The 18108-nt window shown below is 39.3% G+C and overlaps 1 protein-coding gene and 1 long non-coding RNA gene across 9 annotated transcripts; one reads left to right on the top strand and one right to left on the bottom strand.

The window, feature by feature from the left end:
• Positions 1-3030: 3030 nt before the first annotated feature.
• On the top strand, positions 3031-4041 carry LOC141601016 (uncharacterized). The gene is made up of 2 exons (XM_074421277.1): positions 3031-3133; positions 3629-4041. The coding sequence occupies exons 1-2, from the start codon at positions 3031-3033 to the stop codon at positions 4039-4041; spliced, it is 516 nt and encodes a 171-aa protein (XP_074277378.1).
• A 10578-nt stretch (positions 4042-14619) lies between these two features.
• Positions 14620-17605, bottom strand: LOC141599738 (uncharacterized). Of its 8 annotated transcripts, XR_012523912.1 has the most exons (7): positions 17297-17595; positions 16853-16948; positions 16627-16715; positions 16227-16291; positions 15431-15604; positions 15014-15343; positions 14620-14879 (listed from the first exon to the last, which is right to left on the bottom strand). It is a non-coding gene; the product is annotated as an uncharacterized LOC141599738 (long non-coding RNA). The 8 variants fall into 8 exon arrangements; XR_012523914.1 differs by lacking the exon at positions 16227-16291 and adding an exon at positions 17122-17183 and having other exon boundaries at positions 15014-15544; XR_012523911.1 differs by lacking the exon at positions 16227-16291 and having other exon boundaries at positions 15415-15544; positions 17297-17594.
• Between the last annotated feature and the right edge of the window lie 503 nt (positions 17606-18108).

Raw genomic sequence — 18108 nt, 5'->3', positions numbered from 1 at the left:
TTCAAACTCAATTTGAACGAAAAATAAAGTCAATTCAATGCGATAATGGTACTGAATTTGTCAATGCTCTTTTTCGTGATTTTAGTGAGAAACATGGTCTGCAATTTCGTCTTTCTTGCCCTCATACCTCGTCCCAAAATGGAAAGGCCGAGCGTAAAATACGTTCCATTAATAATATTATTCGTACTTGTCTCATCCATGCCTCATTACCTCTTAATTTCTGGCATTATGCCCTCGACACAGCTACTTACATGTCTAACATCCTCCCCAGCAAGCCTATTGTTTATAATATTCCACTCTCAGTGCTATATAATCGTTCCCCGACTTATAGTCACCTCCGTGTCTTTGGTTGTCTTTGTTTTCCCTTATTTCCCTCCACCACCATAAACAAATTACAACCTAGATCGTCCCCGTGTGTGTTTCTTGGCTATCCTAAAAATCACCGTGGTTATAAGTGTCTTGACATGTCTACTCGTAAAATTATTATTAGTCGCCATGTTATCTTTAATGAACAAATCTTTCCATTTGCTAATTCAAAGACACCCGACACTACCTCATATGATTTTTTGGACGCTGGGCTCTCTCCCTATGTTATACAACATCTGACCCAGCCCAATAACTCTCACCCGGTCCCTTCCCCTAACCGGCCTGATCCCATCAGCCCACTTCTTCACTCCTCACAACCAGAGGCCCAATCCCCTGAACCAAACCCGACTACCGCGGCCCAATCTCCGGACCCCGACCCCTCTGCCCAACCCCATCCAAAGCAGCCCATCCCACCATCTAAGCCCACTACCCGAGCTGATCACGGCATTTACAAGCCCAACCCCAAATATATGAAACCGTCTTCCCAGCATAAAAATTTGGCCCATATAATAGCTCCGTCACCGATTCCAAAAAATCCCGTATCCGCTATTCGTGACCCAAATTGGAAACTGGCCATGGATGACGAATATTCCGCTCTTATTAATAATAAGACGTGGGTGTTGGTTCCTCGTCCTGCAAATGTCAATGTGATTCGCTCTATGTGGATTTTTCGTCATAAATTTAATTCTGATGGTTCCTTTGAAAGGTATAAGGCTCGTCTTCTAGGTGATGGCAAAACTCAACAGGTTGGTGTCGACTGTGGGGAAACTTTTAGTCCGGTGGTTAAACCCGCTACTATTCGGACGGTTCTTAGTATTGCTATATCTCACTCTTGGACCGTCAATCAGCTTGACGTCAAGAATGCCTTTTTACATGGTACTCTTAATGAAACGGTTTATATGTATCAACCTCTTGGCTATCGTGACAAAACACGACCTGATCACGTTTGTCTTCTCAAGAAATCACTCTATGGTCTCAAACAAGCCCCTCGGGCGTGGTATAAACGGTTTGCAGATTTTATTGCTCTTAATGGATTCCGGCATAGTACAGTGGATCACTCTCTATTCATCTATCACAAAGGTAATGACATTGCTTATCTATTACTTTACGTAGATGACATAATATTGACATGTTCCTCCGATGCTCTCCGGGCAACCATTATGCGACACCTTAGCACCGAATTTGCTATGAAGGATCTTGGCCCCCTCCATTATTTTTTGGGTATTTCCGTCAAGCAAACATCTAAAGGTATGTTTTTATCTCAAACCAAGTATGCAAATGAGATCATTGATAGAGCGGGAATGTCATCGTGTAAATCCTCCGCTACACCAGTTGATACTAAACCTAAATTGAGTGCAAATCAATCCGTCCCTTTTTCGGACCCCACCCTCTATCGTAGTCTTGCCGGTGCTCTACAATATCTCACATTTACTAGACCCGACATCTCCTACGCGGTTCAACAGTGTTGCCTATTCATGCACAACCCCATGACCGAGCACATGGCCGCCCTCAAACGGATTATCCGTTATATCCAGGGTACCGCTGACCGTGGTTTGTGGCTATACAAATCAGCTCCTACCCTCCTCCGAGCTTACACAGACGCGGATTGGGGCGGGTGTCCCGACACGAGACGCTCGACTTCTGGTTATTGTGTCTTTCTAGGGGATAACTTGATCTCCTGGGCTTCCAAACGACAACCTACACTATCTCGCTCCAGTGTCGAATCCGAGTACCGTGGGGTAGCTAATGTCGTTGCAGAATCCTGTTGGCTCCGAAACTTACTCATAGAACTACATGTTCCTATGCCCAAAGCTACACTCGTGTACTGTGATAACGTTAGTGCCATTTATCTATCGGAAAACCCAGTCCAACACCAACGTACTAAGCATATCGAAATGGATATTCATTTCGTCCGGGAAAAAGTTGAACGTGGTGAAGTCCGGGTTCGTCATATAGCATCTCGTTATCAAATTGCCGATATCTTCACTAAAGGCCTTCCTCTTGTCTTATTTGATGATTTCCGTGACAGTTTACACATTCGCTTACCTCCCGTTTCAACTGCGGGGGTGTGATAGAATATTAGAATAAGTCAATATGTAATATTGTAATTATTTGATATTATTCATTTACCTAGCTTAGGTTAGATAGTTTCCTAGCTTATAGTATTTGTTACCTAGTTTGTAGTATTCTGTTAAGCATTAGTTTGTATTTAAACGTTTGACATAATCAATACAACCCACCGATTACATTCCTTTATTTGATGGTCCAACGTTTAAACTATGGTATACATGTGCATGAGTTGTATTTATTTCAAGGTAGAAATTAATTAAGACATACGAGGATTGACAATTGCCGCCTTTTGTTGATTTTTTATCCAATGAGAATTTATTCAATCGATTCTAGCAAATCCAGGCATATTAACCATTAATTCAATTTATTAGTTATTTATAAAATAAAGAGATATCGACGCGGTTACAATATAGAAGAAAGATAATTTCTTATGACCCCTAATTTTCGCAGTACATATTTTAATCATCGCAGGACACTATTGACAATTATATTTCTCTCATTTTTCCTCCCATTTTCCCTCTCTAACCTCTTTCTAATATTTTCTCTTATGTCCGATTCATCTAAAAATTCACAAAGCCTACACTTAGCAAGTTGATGTCGACAGCGGGGGGGGTCGTCGCCGATGGGGATGCAGCACATTGGAGATGTGTCAATCTGAATGCGACATCGATGGAGATGCGCCGTGGAGAGGCCAACGGTGAGTGGACGTTGGTGAGGAGCCGGCGGTGATGGGTTGGCAGTGTTGTTCCATGATTAATAATGTTGTTTCATGGTTAATATTAGTAAATATTCTGTATATATTTAGTTTATTATATTTCCTTGTATATCTCGTAATTAGTTTATTTTGTGATATTGTTTCCTTGTATTCAGGATACTGTAACTATATAATTGAGATCAATACAATACCCTAATTAGGGATTGCATTATCTTTATGGTATCAGACACCAGGTCATCTTCTTTGAAAAATTACTCACGGTAATTCTCCGATCCCGACCCCGTTCGTTTGCCTTTGCCGTGCTAGCCTCACGCAACGATGCCCGGCGAAGAAAGAGTCGATCCCCCCCCCCCCCCCCCAAATCCACAATTCACCCCGTCTATACCGTCACCAATATTCAAAATAAGGTACGGGTTCTAGACGGTGTCAAGGTCTCCTATTCTCTATGGGTCGACCTATTCACCCTTTATGCTCGAGGGTATAAGGTTCTGCATCATATCGATGGCACTGACGCCCCCGCTGAAACCCATCCCCTTTTCGAGTCCTGGTCGGAAATTGACGCTATTGTGCTCCAGTGGATCTATGGCACCATGTCAGACGATCTCCTCCCGCACGTTCTCCAGCGTAAATTCACCGCTCGCGAAGCTTGGACTCGAGTCGAAGCGATGTTCCTGAATAACAAGGGCGCGCGTGATGCGAGCCTTGAGCATGAATTCACCAATTTAAAATTGGGTAATTTCGCATCTCTCGATGCCTACTGTCAACGTCTCAAAGAGTTGTCAGTTTCTCTAGGTGATGTCGGTGCCGCCATTAATGATCAGCGTTTGGTGCTTCAGTTGGTCCGTGGTCTCCCAAAGGAGTACGACACGGTTGCTGCATTTATCAATTAATCGCTTCCCAATTTTGAGACGGCCCGGAGTATGATTGAACTCGAAAATCACCGACGTGACAGACGCGAGGAACCTACGACCCTTGTCGCGCCCTCTGCCCCCTCTGGTGACACTCTTACTTGGGATGATGCACCCAAGTCTAGGTCCTCTCGCACCACCCGTCAAAGTGGCGGCCGACGCGGGAACAAGGGCGGCGGAAACCGCAATCAATCGAAACAGCAGTCGCAACCTGCTGCCGTCCCTGCTCAGTGGAGATCCATGCCCTCTTGGCCGGTACAGTGGGCTCCACCACCGTGCCCTTACCCCACCTATCCCGGGTGGACCAACCCTTGGCAAGCGTGGCCTATGCCACAGCAGTTTTCGAGACCTCGCAGCAATAGTAGCGGTGCAAGAGCACCATCATCAGGCTACGGTCAAGCACACGTAGCTGCAACCAGTGAAGATGCTCAACAAATGACGGATTTGAGTCAAGCTTTTAACGCCTTTACGTTACAACCGTTTGGACAGGGACCCTTCTACATGGATACAGGAGCTTCTTCTCATGTCAGCGCGGATGCAGGTACTCTTTCTCCCTCTATTAATTCTAGTTCGATTCGCTCTATTTATGTCGGTAATGGCGCTAGCATTCCAGTACACGGTTCCGGCCACACTACCTTGACCGCACCTAACCGAACCCTTCACCTACACAATGTCTTATATACTCCCAAAATTATTAAAAATTTAATATCAGTAAGACAGTTTACAAAAGACAACAATGTTTCTGTTGAATTTGATCCTTATGGTTTCTCTGTGAAGGATTTAGCGAATGGGAGTCTGATTCTGAGGAGTGATAGTGACGGAGACCTCTACCCCGTGTCAGCCGAGTCACCTTCATCGAAGCCCGCGTCCAGCTCTACTTTTATTACTTTTTCACCAAATGTATGGCACTCCCGTCTTGGTCATCCGGGTGCCTCTATTTTCAATTTCCTTAAGTCAAATTCTAGAATTGATTGTGTTAGCAAATTGGATAATTCTTTATGTCATTCATGTCAAATAAGCAAACACAAGCGTTTACCTTTTTCCGATTCTTTGTCTCGTACTGTTGCACCCTTTGACATTATTCATAGCGATTTGTGGACTTCACCAATCAAAAGTAAAGCAGGCTATAAATATTATTTGATTTTGATTGATAACTTCACACAATTTGTCTGGGTATATCCGTTAAAATTTAAATCGGAAACTTATTCTAAATTCATTAAATTCCACGCCTACGGCAAAACTTAATTCCAACGACCCATCAAAGCCTTTCAATGCGATTTAGGCCGCGAATTTGACAATAATGAATTTAAAGCCTTTGCGGACCAAAATGGCCTTGTTTTTCGGTTTTCATGTCCTCAAACCTCACCACAAAATGGTAAAGCCGAACGAATGATACGACGCATCAATGAAATCGTCCTAGCTCTCATCCACCATGCCTCCCTTCCTTTAGAGTATTAGGTCAATGCCCTCCATACGGCAGTCCATCTCCATAATATATTGCCCACCAAAACACTTCACTACGCTACACCAACTTCCGCCCTCTTCCATAAAAATCCCTCTTACTCTCACTTACGTGTCTTCGGGTGTGTTTGCTTTCCCAACTTAACTGCCAAAACCCCTCATAAACTCGCACCCTGTTCCACAAAATGTGTCTTCCTCGGGTACCCACAAGAGTTTCGAGGTTACAAATGTCTAGAGTTGTCTAGTGGTAAGCTCATTATCTCACGTCATGTCACTTTCGATAAGTCCATCTTCCCCTTCGCTAATTCCACTGCTCCGTCCCAACCACGACCCGTCCCTGCCCCCACCACGTCCCTATCCCCTGCTATCATTGATGCCTTTCTCCAACAACAACCAGACGCCCCACTCCCTGCCCAACCAATACCCAAAACACCACCACATCAGCCTGCCCCTGCCTCCCCACCACGTCCCAATACCCCGCCTACACCACCTACCCCAACCACCACTGCAGAACCCTCTAGACCACCATCTAACCAGCCTACTCCCTCCCCTGCCACTGTTCGACATTCCCCTTCCCCGCATCATCACTCCCCTGACCCTCCCCCATCTTCATTCCGTGACCATCGAATGACCACTCGAGCAATGAACGGGATTTTTAAACCCCGTGTCCTCGCTGCTACTACCCAACCCGAGCTTTCCCCGCTTCCTAAAAGCCCTCACGCTGCCCTGCACGACCCCAACTGGAATGCCACCATGCATGACGAGCATCGTGCTTTAATTAATAATCAAACATGGGAACTTGTGCCCCGTCCGTCTGACGCTCATGTGATTCGATGTATGTGGCTATTCCGCCACAAATTTAAGTCTGACGGTTCCTTGCAGCGATATAAGGCTCGCCTTGTGGTAAATGGCAAATGTCAACAAGTGGGTATAGATTGTGATGAGACCTTTAGCCCCGTGGTCAAACCCACGATGATTCGAACTGTTCTTAGCCTTGCGGTCACCCGGTCTTGGCCAATTCATCAATTGGATGTTAAAAATGCGTTTCTCCATGGTGACCTCAATGAAACAGTTTTCATGCACCAACCACCTGGTTTTGTCGACCCCTCTAAGCCTCGACATGTGTGTCGTCTTCGCAAGTCACTTTATGGCCTAAAGCAAGCCCCTCGGGCTTGGTATCAGCGATTCGCGACATTTCTCTTATCTAAGGGGTTCAAGAGTAGTGTGTGTGACCAATCATTGTTTATTTTTCAAAGTGGATCCGATACGGCCTATTTGCTGCTCTATGTAGACGACATTGTCCTTACTGCGTCTAGCACAACTCTCCTCCGTCGCATTATTCACGATTTGTCACAGGAATTCGCGATGACCGATCTTGGTAAATTGCATCATTTTCTCGGCATCCAGGTATCCCGAAATTCCTCCGGCTTCTTTTTTTCGCAAACTAAGTATGCCCGTGACATTTTAATTCGTACTAATATGGGCTCCTGCAACCCCGTGTCCACCCCTGTTGAAACCGGGTCTAAACTTAGTGCTACGGCTGGCTCGCTCTTACCTGATCCTACTTCATATCGAAGCATTGTAGGAACCGTCCAGTACCTTACCATCACTCGACCCGACATTACCTATGCGGTTCAGCAGGTCTGTTTATTTATGCATGCCCCTCGTGAGCCTCACTTCCAGTTCTTGAAACGAATTTTGCGCTATCTCAAGGGCACCCTCGATTGCGGTTTGACGATTTCGAAGTCTTCCTCTCATACCTTGACCGCCTATACTGATGCTGATTGGGCGGGTTGCCCTGACTCACGACGATCCATTTCCGGCTACTGCGTTTTTCTTGGTAATAATTTGGTTTCTTGGTCTTCTAAGCGCCAAAGAACAGTTTCTAAATCTAGTGCGGAAGCGGAGTATAGGGGTGTTGCAAATGATGTAGCTGAGACTAGCTGGTTGCGAAATCTCTTGATGGAGCTTCGGGTTCCTATTTCTTCGGTCAGCCTTGTTTATCGTGATAATATATCTGCGGTCTACCTTTCGGACAATCCTGTTCAACATCAGCGGACCAAGCACATTGAGATCGACATTCATTTTGTTCGCGAACAAGTTCGTATTGGGAAAGTGAAAGTTTTACATGTGCCAACTGATTATCAATATGCCGACATTTTCACTAAGGGGATTCCCAAACATCTTTTTACACGATTTAGATCCAGTCTCAGCGTACGGTCTCCTCCCGCTTAGACTGCGGGGGTATATTAGTAAATATTCTGTATATATTTAGTTTATTATATTTCCTTGTATATCTCGTAATTAGTTTATTTTGTGATATTGTTTCCTTGTATTCGGGATACTGTAACTATATAATTGAGATCAATACAATACCCTAATTAGGGATTGCATTACCTTTAGTTAATAACGTTGCAATGTGTAGTACGTTTTTCATGTACTATAGTGATATTTTTTCAACGTTATGTACTACACAAGAAAAAGAAAAAAAAAAGAGCAAACAATCACCAAAATCGTCGGCCACTCCTGACGTCCATCGAGCCGGCCAACATTTGTTGGTGGCTCATATGAGCAGCGTACCTAACCACCTCCATAAACCCGATGCTAGCAAACTAAACTCCCTTCCTCGCATATAACTCACAGTGCCAAATCACTGGCCCACACTCGTCGACGAATCGTGGTCCACCGCCAACCACTGGCCGCAATAACCAACACCAACAGACCAACCACACTACATCATAATTAATTAGACCATAATACACTCTAATTAAAAAAAACAAAAATATAAGAAATAGTGAAATTAATAATTAATATAGGATTAACGAATTAAATACTTGTTCGTCATATGAAAGGCAGACAAATGGAAAATTTGGTGTAAAAAAAAAACTGCGATAATGAGTAAAAATCATATTGCGAAAATGAATCCCGTTTTTTATGTGCACGGGTCTACTAAGATTTTGTACACCCTAATCAATAAGGGTCATTTTTTATTTCATTTAGATTTTGCTTTGTTATTACACAAATTCTTATTTCAGACCGTCATATCCGTCTGAAATGGTCAAGACGGATACCATTTCCTCTCACAAAAAACCCATTTAGGGTGTGAGTGGGAAAGCACATGGTTATTAATGGTTATATTTACAATTTCATTCATTTCACAGATTCATGTATCCATTATGTGTGTTGTACATTGATGATTGATCCGATTACCGATATAACAAAGAGTTTCTCTGATCTTATTAAAAAAAGGATCCAAATTTGAAACATTACAACCATCTAGCTATGGACAGATTGGTAAAAAAAATTGAAACAAATTGGTAAAAAAAAAAAGTTTTTGCGTGTAATAAATTGGTTAAATTTTAAGATTTTGTGTCAAATAGGTAAAAAGGGAGTAATATTTAAGTCCAAAACAAAACATAATCAAATGGAAAATTAGTTATCTAAATAGTATAAAAGCTGAGTTGTTTAGGTTGTGTATTAGTTGCTTCTTTTTAGCCTTTTAGGATTGTTTTTTTTTTTGTACGGAACCTCATGTTCTTTAACCTTATTTAATTATTAATCTATCATTTCATTGTCACACTCATGATCTCTGAATTTATAGAAATTATAAAAACCATATAATATACATTTGTTACCATATAGTATATTTGTTTTTCTAACCATTTGTTTTATAAGTTGTTTTAGGAAAAAACTGTTTCATCTACTTTATCATAATGAATTACTTTTGATAACTGACGACAAATATTGTCATACAAAGAGTAAATTAAACTGTGGATAGATTTGAACTTTGAAAGTGGTAAATTTAAATAAATGTAGAAATTTAATGAAATTTCACGATATATAGCAGTAGAATTTTGAACGTTAATATTTTAAATAGTTTTTTTTCGTAAATTACTAAGTGCATATCTAATACAACACCTAATATATTTATATCAAAATTTTCCAAAATTTATAATGTTATTAGGTTCACGATATAAATTGTATCTTTACGGAGTGGTAATAATTATTGTATGTACATAATTGATTTTTTTTAGACTATAGTTTGTATATTTAAATTTTGATAGTTATCTATTCTGTCAATTCTAATAATAACAATTGCTAAATAAGTAAACCCGAGCAAATTTGCACGAGTTTAAAACTAGTTTAAAAGTAATACTCCCTTATTATCACTTTAATCTTGCCGTTTCACATTTGCGGTCAAAGTTGAAAATATTTAAAGATATACGTAGTAACATTATACAGTAATAATTTTACTAAAAAGAATTTTACTAAAAAATAAATTTCAAACCAGATAAAGTACTATGTACATGCTAAAACATCACAAATACTACTATACAACCAGACATCACAAATACTACTATACAACCAGTTGTATAATAAGCATTGTACAACCCTATACATTAATCTGAGCTTATGTGTAATTTTTCTGAATTTGGTAAGAGTTTATTTTTTTATGTTTAAGTGTGTGAGTTCAAAAACTTTATGACATAGCTCAAATTCTTTTAAACAAAACTCAAAAACTGTAGTAGACAGCTCAAATTCTACATCATACAACTACATACAATAGGTTGTATAATCTATTCATTGCTAAAACATAGGGTTAAAGTGTCATTTTCGAGACACAAAAAAATGAAGCAACGTTTTTTTTTTTGCTACCAATACAACATGGAATTACAAACGTGCATGCGGTGATACAAAACGTTTCATCATACATGACCTACATTAGTACACTCCATCCAGCATTCCAGCACCGAAATTAATAGGTACGGAAACGCTTTCTTTATGAAGGTGGCAAGTTCTTTGACTTCTAGAAATTGAATCAACCGTCAATATAATAATTTACTTTGACCTTATTCATCACGAATTCACGAGTCTCGGCATAAACAGAGTTTCATTTAAAATCATGAACTCCCATTATTTATTAGTCCATTTTTGTTTACATAGGTGTCCACCAAATCTAACCACCGAACGGTCATTACTTATTCGATAATTCTCCTTTAAAACGATGGAGTACTATTTGTCTTAAGCTTGACCTGCTTTATGCTTAAATTAAATAATGTTGTCTTAAATGAGAATTTGTTTTAGTTGTTGATGAATTGTAGAAGAGAGTATTCCATAAAATGGTTTGTATTATTAATTGATGTGTTTCTAAACTAATAATACATGTATTTATAGAATCATAGTAGAGGGTAGGGGTGTAAATGATCTGAGCCGGCTCGACAAGCCATTGGAATCGGCCCAGTCAAAGCTCGGCTCGTGCTCGGTCAAAACGAGCTCGAGCCGAGCTTCGCTAAATACGAGCTGAGCCCGAGCTCAGCAAGGCTCGGCTCAGAAGCTCGTTTAGGCTCGTTTATAATTTTTTTTTGTATAATTTATACTCCCTCCTATTCATTCATTTTGTCCCTTTTTCCTTATCGAAACTAGTCGGATTTTTGTCCCTCTTTCCTTTTTTGGTAACTTTTATGTGGTCCAAATTTAATTACATGTGGGGTAGAGTGGAATAGAGTGTTTTGTGTGGTCCAAAATCATTTTCTTAATTCTTGTGCAAAATAGAAGGGGGACAAAATGAATGAATAGGAGGGAGTATAATTTAATATTAATGTTATTTTAAATTATTTGTTATTTAGCCATTTATAAGTATATTATATCATAATATTTTTTGGTATTTTATAATCTTATTTATTTTTTTAAATATTTATATTTAGTTAGATTCAAAAAGTAAAAAAGTGAAAATAATATAAAGATAAAACGAGCTCGATTTGAACTCGAGCCGAGCTCGAGCTTTTTCCAAGCCGATCTCGAGCTTCAATTTTTTAGCCTCGACGAGCTTGAAGCCGAGCTCGAGCTCAGTTCGGCTCGTTTACAACCCGAGTAGAGGGAACACGAACCCTAATACTCTAAACCCTAGACGATAGTCGTCGTGACGTAGTCGTCAGCGTCACTACTACACCCTAGATATTCCCTAACATCGTCCCTCCAACTCATGGTAATTTAATAAAATTAAATTTCCATGAGTTTGCAAAATAAGAAAGATAAAAAATATCTTCATCTTCGACGTCTTCTCATCTTCATCTCCATCTTCGCAAGGTAGGTTAGATAAACGAGTATAAACTCGCTTGAAAATTTTCTCAAACAAGAAGGTTAAGTTTTTCAGACTTGTCGAAAATCAAAAAAAATTGTTAGGAACAGTAATCGGACCTAAACAAATTTTAGTAAAACGGAAAATTATCCGTTAATTTCAATATTTGGAGATCGTTAAAATTTTTCAGACTTCAAATTTCATTGCGTAACAACTCGCCAGTCAATTTTGTACCACCTTAATCAGAACGGAAGACTAAATCAAATTCCAAGAAGATAAATGGTCATCATTTTCTTATCAATTTTAACGAGTAGATAACATTAGAGCTGATCATATGGCCCAGGCCTGCTACCCCGACCCGACCCATCGCGATTTTTCCCCGGACTTGGGCCTCGATTTTAGGCCCGAAAAGCCTACGGCCCGATTCAATATAATAGGGCCGGGTTTGGGCCGCCTTTACGACCCAAATTTTGGCCCGGCCCGGCCCGAACATATGCAAAATTTACGAATATGTACAATTCAAGAATGTTAATAAGCATTTAGTAAAATAATTAATCAATCAATTGTTGTATTGTAAATAAGCGGTTGTCACTTGTTTACATGTATTAGTTTGATAAGGCTTAGTATTTTCCTTTACCAGTATTTATATGATAAAAAATGAGCTAATGATTTTGTATCACGCTCGTGCCGATAAATTGTTTACCATTATCGGCGTGCTAAGTCAATGTTTTTGAGCCTAAAGAACAACAAATATCAAATCAATTACAACACTACAACAACATATAGTGAACACCGCACTAAAATATATTATTACACTATTAAAAATTGCGCATTTAGTTTGTATGAGTTACCTCAAGCAGTAAGTTCATAAAAGCTACATTAGGTTACTAGTTCTTAAATCTTATTTGACAATACTCGAAAAAATCACATAATTCTATACGAAAATTTTGATAACAACTACACAAAGTATCTAACTTCATAATGGAGATTTCTAAACTTATTTTAAGAGGAAAAGTATTTAGCCCGAATTGGCCCAAAAGCCCGCTTTAAGCCTGCATGGGCCGGGTTTGGGCCGATAAAATAGGCCCGCACTTGTAGCTCGGCCCGCACCCTTGGGCTTATTTTAATTCTTGGGTCTGACCCAAACCCGGTCCGGTCCGGCCCATGATCACCTGTAGATAACATCATAAACCTTTATTTTTGAACCCCTCGTTGAAAAATCAATCACTATGAAAACCATAGAATGATATTTGTGCAAGTGGAGACACAAATAGGATTATACAACCAGTTGTACTATAAGCATTGTACAACCAAGGTATAAGAATCCGATCGAGCTTATATGTATTCTTTCTGAGCTAATTCAAAGTTTATGTTTTTAATGTGTAAATGGATAAACTCAATACTTTCTAATAAAGCTCATATTCTTTAATATAAAGCTCGAATACTTTATCACAAAACTCAGATTCTACACCGTACAACATATAAAATTGGTTGTATAGTTCATGAATTAGTGGGGAGAGTGAGGAAATCATGATTTTTAAGAATTGCTAAGGAAAGCTTCATGCGTTCGTACGCACGCAAGGCATTATTATAATTGGAGTAAAAAAAACTAAACCAGATCAATAAATGTCAATTTGAATGTTTTTTTTTCTTTTTCTGAAGGGTATAATACTAAGATATATCCAGCAGATGAGTGTTATACATGTTTGCCCGTCGGCAAAAAAAATGGAAGCGATTTTTTAGAGACCTCAGAAAATAGGCTCTGATACCATGATAAATTGTAGAAGAGAGTATTTCATAATAAAATGGTTGTTTGTATTATTAATTGATGTGTTTCTATTGATAATACTACATGTATTTATAGAATCATAGTAGAGGGAACACGAACCTTAATACTCTAAATCTTAGACGATAGTCGTCATGACGTAGACGTCACTACTAAACCCTTGATATTCCCTAACACTTGTCAAGTAAATTTAACATCGCCCACAACAACAATAAGTTTTTGTGGTTTATGCGGGTCATCAGCCTCATTTTCTCAAAAGATGGTATTTTTTTACAAAAACTTTCCACAACAATTTATCCAATTAGTTTTAGGTGAGTTAAATTTAAAAAAAAAATGCAACATGTCCTTTTTCTAATGGTTTAGGCCAATTAAAGCACATGAGACCCAAGTAAGATTAATCGTAAAAATCATCTTCATGGACCTATTAACACATTTGTAACACCCGTATTTTAAATCATTAACTATTAAATTATAATACTCCCTCCCAGTCATTATATTGTTCCCATTTGATATGGGCACAATACTTAATAAAAAGTACTCCCTCTATTTTTTTATATATGACTTTCTCACATTTCGAGACACTCCCTTCTCTCTTCAATATCTCTTAAAATATAAGACTAAATATTATGATATGTATACTCATATGAAAGAGTTTTTCGTAAGGAATTTAATGGTACCATTTTTATATTTTTTGAACAAATATATTTTTGTAAATATTAAAGTCAAAAGCTTACCTCGTAAATGCAAAACGTCATATATAAAAACATGGAGGGAGTATTAAAATAAGAGTAAAAGAGTTGTGTCGGGTTGGTGATAGGAGAGAGGGATGAATTATTAGTAGTTAAATAAAGAATTGTGGGGCTAAAACATAAAGGAAAGTAATAAAATAGGAGTAAAAGAATTGTGTGGGGTTTGGTAATAGGAGAGAGGAATGAATAAAATAAGAGTAAAAGTTTCTAAAAATAGAAAGGGGAACATTAGTTGAATAATCCGTTTCGGTAAAGAGGGAACATTATAGTGACTGGGAGGGAGTATTATTTTTAATTTTATGTCTATACTAGTTGTTGCTCCACGCCCTATCGGGCGCGGAACCCCAATTTGGTTAATCATTTAAACGATCTTATTAGTAAGCGTCATAGAAGTTGTGGACATTGCGATTTACATCTCCTAAGAGCTGGATAGAAGACGCTATGCTGTATATGGACACAACCCAGCAAACCAAAAAGAAACTTACTTTGTACCTCTAAATGCATTAATATTTAATAATGTGTCGAAGTTAAACATATTTCAAACCCTGCTTGTGCCATTACATGCATTACTAATGTGCTAAGTTAAACATAGTTCCTGGATGTATGGTGTTTTATTTTAGAGCGGAATATGAGCATCCTACAAAATTCGCTCTAAGCCTTGAGGAAGTATCTGTGGCACAATCTGACGGTCCCAAAAGTTGTGTTCAAGCAGGCACAAATGTTGACATTAGGAGATTTAAGACACCTGAAAATTAACAATTTACTGAGAGAACTGGGTTAGAGTGCAACGTAATGCAGCTCCTTTATCAAATCAAGAAAATGCTGAAGGTATTTTGGCAACGGATATAAAGGACAAAGCAGCAACATAGTTTAGTGTACCTGTGCTTCAAATGATGCCAGCAAGCTCAAGGACGGCATAGGAAACAATGTTTTTCGCAGAGTTTGTAGGAGCGTTTTGTGGTCGTGGGGCTGTAATAACCGCTACCTTGTCTGACCTCCTAGCGCGTGACAGTGCGACGTATAGTTACCCCGGTGAGAAACATGGCCTTGGCAAGTAAATAGCAACCTGGTCTAACGTTTGCCCCTGAGATTTGTTTATAGTCATGGCAAAACTCAGTTTAATAGGGAACTGCCTGCGCCGGAACTGGAACGGATAGTTTGCAGAAGATGGTGGCCGTAAATTTATACGTGGTATGGACACATGTTCACCTGCATGGTCTCCATGTTTATCACACACTCTATCAAGTTTCGGCTGAAACTTTTGCAAATAAGTCGTGTACCGTTACATATGTTCACCTGGATTGGATGTTGATAGGAGCGAAGTCTTGCTCCTATAGCGAACACCGGCATGGCTTGAAATCAAGTTGTCCTCATCCCTGGATCAGTAGTTGGCTTATTCCCCTTGTTTCCCTAAGCGTGGACATGAGGCAACGCAACAACACCCACTAATTAGATAGGAACTGAGGCAGCCTACACGGGAGGATACCTCAATGTCGAATACTACAGTATAGGTATTGTGCAATCAGAATAAATGCAACAACAAGCATAGGACCTATTCAATCGCAGGCATGTACATACACACACAAACATATATTTCAGAGGCAATCCAGCACACATGCTACATGTTTCACATGTACCAGACAGGGCATAGACTAACAAAACTACTGCCAAAACAACACATCGCGGGCTTATTCAACACAGCCGGACCTGGCGACACCTAATATACAACTTATGGTACAGAACACAGGTAGCCGTAACCAGAGGCATAAGAAACCAACATTCACGCCATAGCACACCTCCAAAGAATCTGCAGTACCCCTAAAACCCTGAACAGTTTATTGGTAGAGCGTATATGAGGCAGCTACAACACTGTCAAACGGATATATCCGCATTCGCAGTAACCCGAGCAGTGTGCCACAACTTGCTATCCATGAGCGGACAAGAGCGAACAACAAAACATGGCATTGCGGTGTATCAGTCACACAAAATTGAGAACATTGGAACAAACAACCCTTTAAAATTGAACCACCACCTTTAAAAACCCACAAATCAGACACACGAAAACAGTCAAAATTCAAACAAACAACCAAACTGATCGTGTTGCTAAGGAGATTGAGAAGGTTCGATTCGCCACTATTTGACACAACTACATCATTCCTGCATCATGTATAAAATCAACTTGCTTATAGTTACTTTTTAGTCAGATAATTCCTACATCCTTTACAACTGCATGCCGAATAGTTAACAAATGAGAATATGAGATTTAATACATAAGACTACAAAAAACCCTTTGTCCTTGTCGGAAGTCCCTATTCCTAGCACCACACCCTTATTCCTCGGGTATAAAGAGCTATAACGACAAATTTGGTGTTAATTTATACGTACATGAGTATCACCGTTCACCATTTTATCTGTTAAACTAATGTCTAAATTATTAATGACGTAATGAATTAACTGAGTAAAAGAACTTGAGAAGGTACGTCTGGGCATACCTAGGATTTGGTGCCAGTCAAGCATCTGGTTGCTTTGCAGGCATGACATTTTGAAATGTGCGTAGTTCAGAATACACATCATTCAACCTCTTCATTAGTGGGAATTCAGCCCGAGTGGTTATATACAGATAAACAAAGCTAGTTAGCTAACCTTAAATCTTCCAAAAGATGATCTTATTGTTAATAACAAAGCAAAGATTAATAGGTCAAATTATGAATATCATACCCCTGGATAGGCAATACTTATGTGAGGAGGAGCAGCAGCAGCATCACCATCTCCGTCACGCCAATTCGCCATAGTTGTGTCGCTATCATGATAAATCTAGAATTCACGAATCAAATTTGATCCAATCAAAGCAGTTTCATAAACATGATGCAGCAAGCGGAAAACGTAAACAAATGCTCCTAAATCAAGTAGAATTTGAAACATTCAAACGAATATCTCTAAAATTGAATTAAACCACCCTAAATCTGACAAAATCATGCTGACTTTACCCGAGGAATTCAGAAACGATTGACCACATGGTTGAGCCGCTCAAAATCCGACGGGCACAACTCTATAAATTTGAACAATCAGACACCCCAAATAGGAATCCTAAATCAAGCCGATTAAACGACGCAAAAAGTGAATTAAACTATCTAAAAATGAACCAAACCAAGGCGATCATACCTCAGGAACCCTAAATCGATTGACAACATGCCGGAGTTGCTTTAGATAAGTCACACTATGACCACTAATCAAAAGATGAAGATGAAATAATTGGTATAGTCGGTAGAGCACAAAAAAATGAATTAAGTGAAAAGAGTAAAAAGGGAGAATAGGTAGAGGAAATAAAAGGAGAAGTGAAGATGTAATAAGGGAGAATGAAGGAAGAGTGAAGATGAGGAATTAGGAACTGAAGAAAGGATGAAACGAAGGGCTTAGATGAGTGGTAACACAATTGTTCAATGGTTTAGATGGAAGAATGACACTATTCGTAAGGGGTAGTATTTTTTTGGGTCTTATTTTTCCAAATTCTCACATTTTAGGAGCTAGGGACTAGGGATTCTAATCTTTGACCTTAATTTTATTCTTTTATTTATTTTCTCACATAATTTACTTCTAGACGGGTTAAAACGGGTGTATGCCGTCATACTATTCTAGCTTAACAAAATTTTACCAAGCTCGATAATCTTATTAGGTGATACAAACTTGACTCGATCATTTTATAATGGGATAATCAAGTATGGGTTAATAACTTAATATAGCCAAGATCGACCTAGTAAACAATGTAAAAGAATACTACTCGGTATATTTGCCTTGCCTCATTCTATTCTGTTCTCCTTCATCAGTCATTGCCCGTTTGTTTCCACACCCTTGTTGTCATATTGCCATCAGTCCATCACCAACATCTCGTCTACCTTCTCTTAACCATCGTTCGTCCCCTACTTTTGTTGTAATCGGGTTTATTACTACGACGGCGGTGTCAATTCCACACGGTT

Source organism: Silene latifolia, chromosome 9 (genome assembly GCF_048544455.1).
Source record: "Silene latifolia isolate original U9 population chromosome 9, ASM4854445v1, whole genome shotgun sequence".
Taxonomy (NCBI): domain Eukaryota; kingdom Viridiplantae; phylum Streptophyta; class Magnoliopsida; order Caryophyllales; family Caryophyllaceae; genus Silene; species Silene latifolia.
Note: the sequence above shows the minus strand (reverse complement) of the source record. Positions and strands in the feature narration are given on the sequence as shown.

Coding starts and splice junctions, on each gene's coding strand:
- LOC141601016 (XM_074421277.1), top strand. CDS start 3,031: ATGTCGACAGCGGGGGGGGTCGTCGCCGATGGGGATGCAGCACATTGG. Junction 3,134..3,628: donor GCGCCGTGGAGAGGCCAACG/GTGAGTGGACGT, acceptor TTTATGCTCGAG/GGTATAAGGTTCTGCATCAT.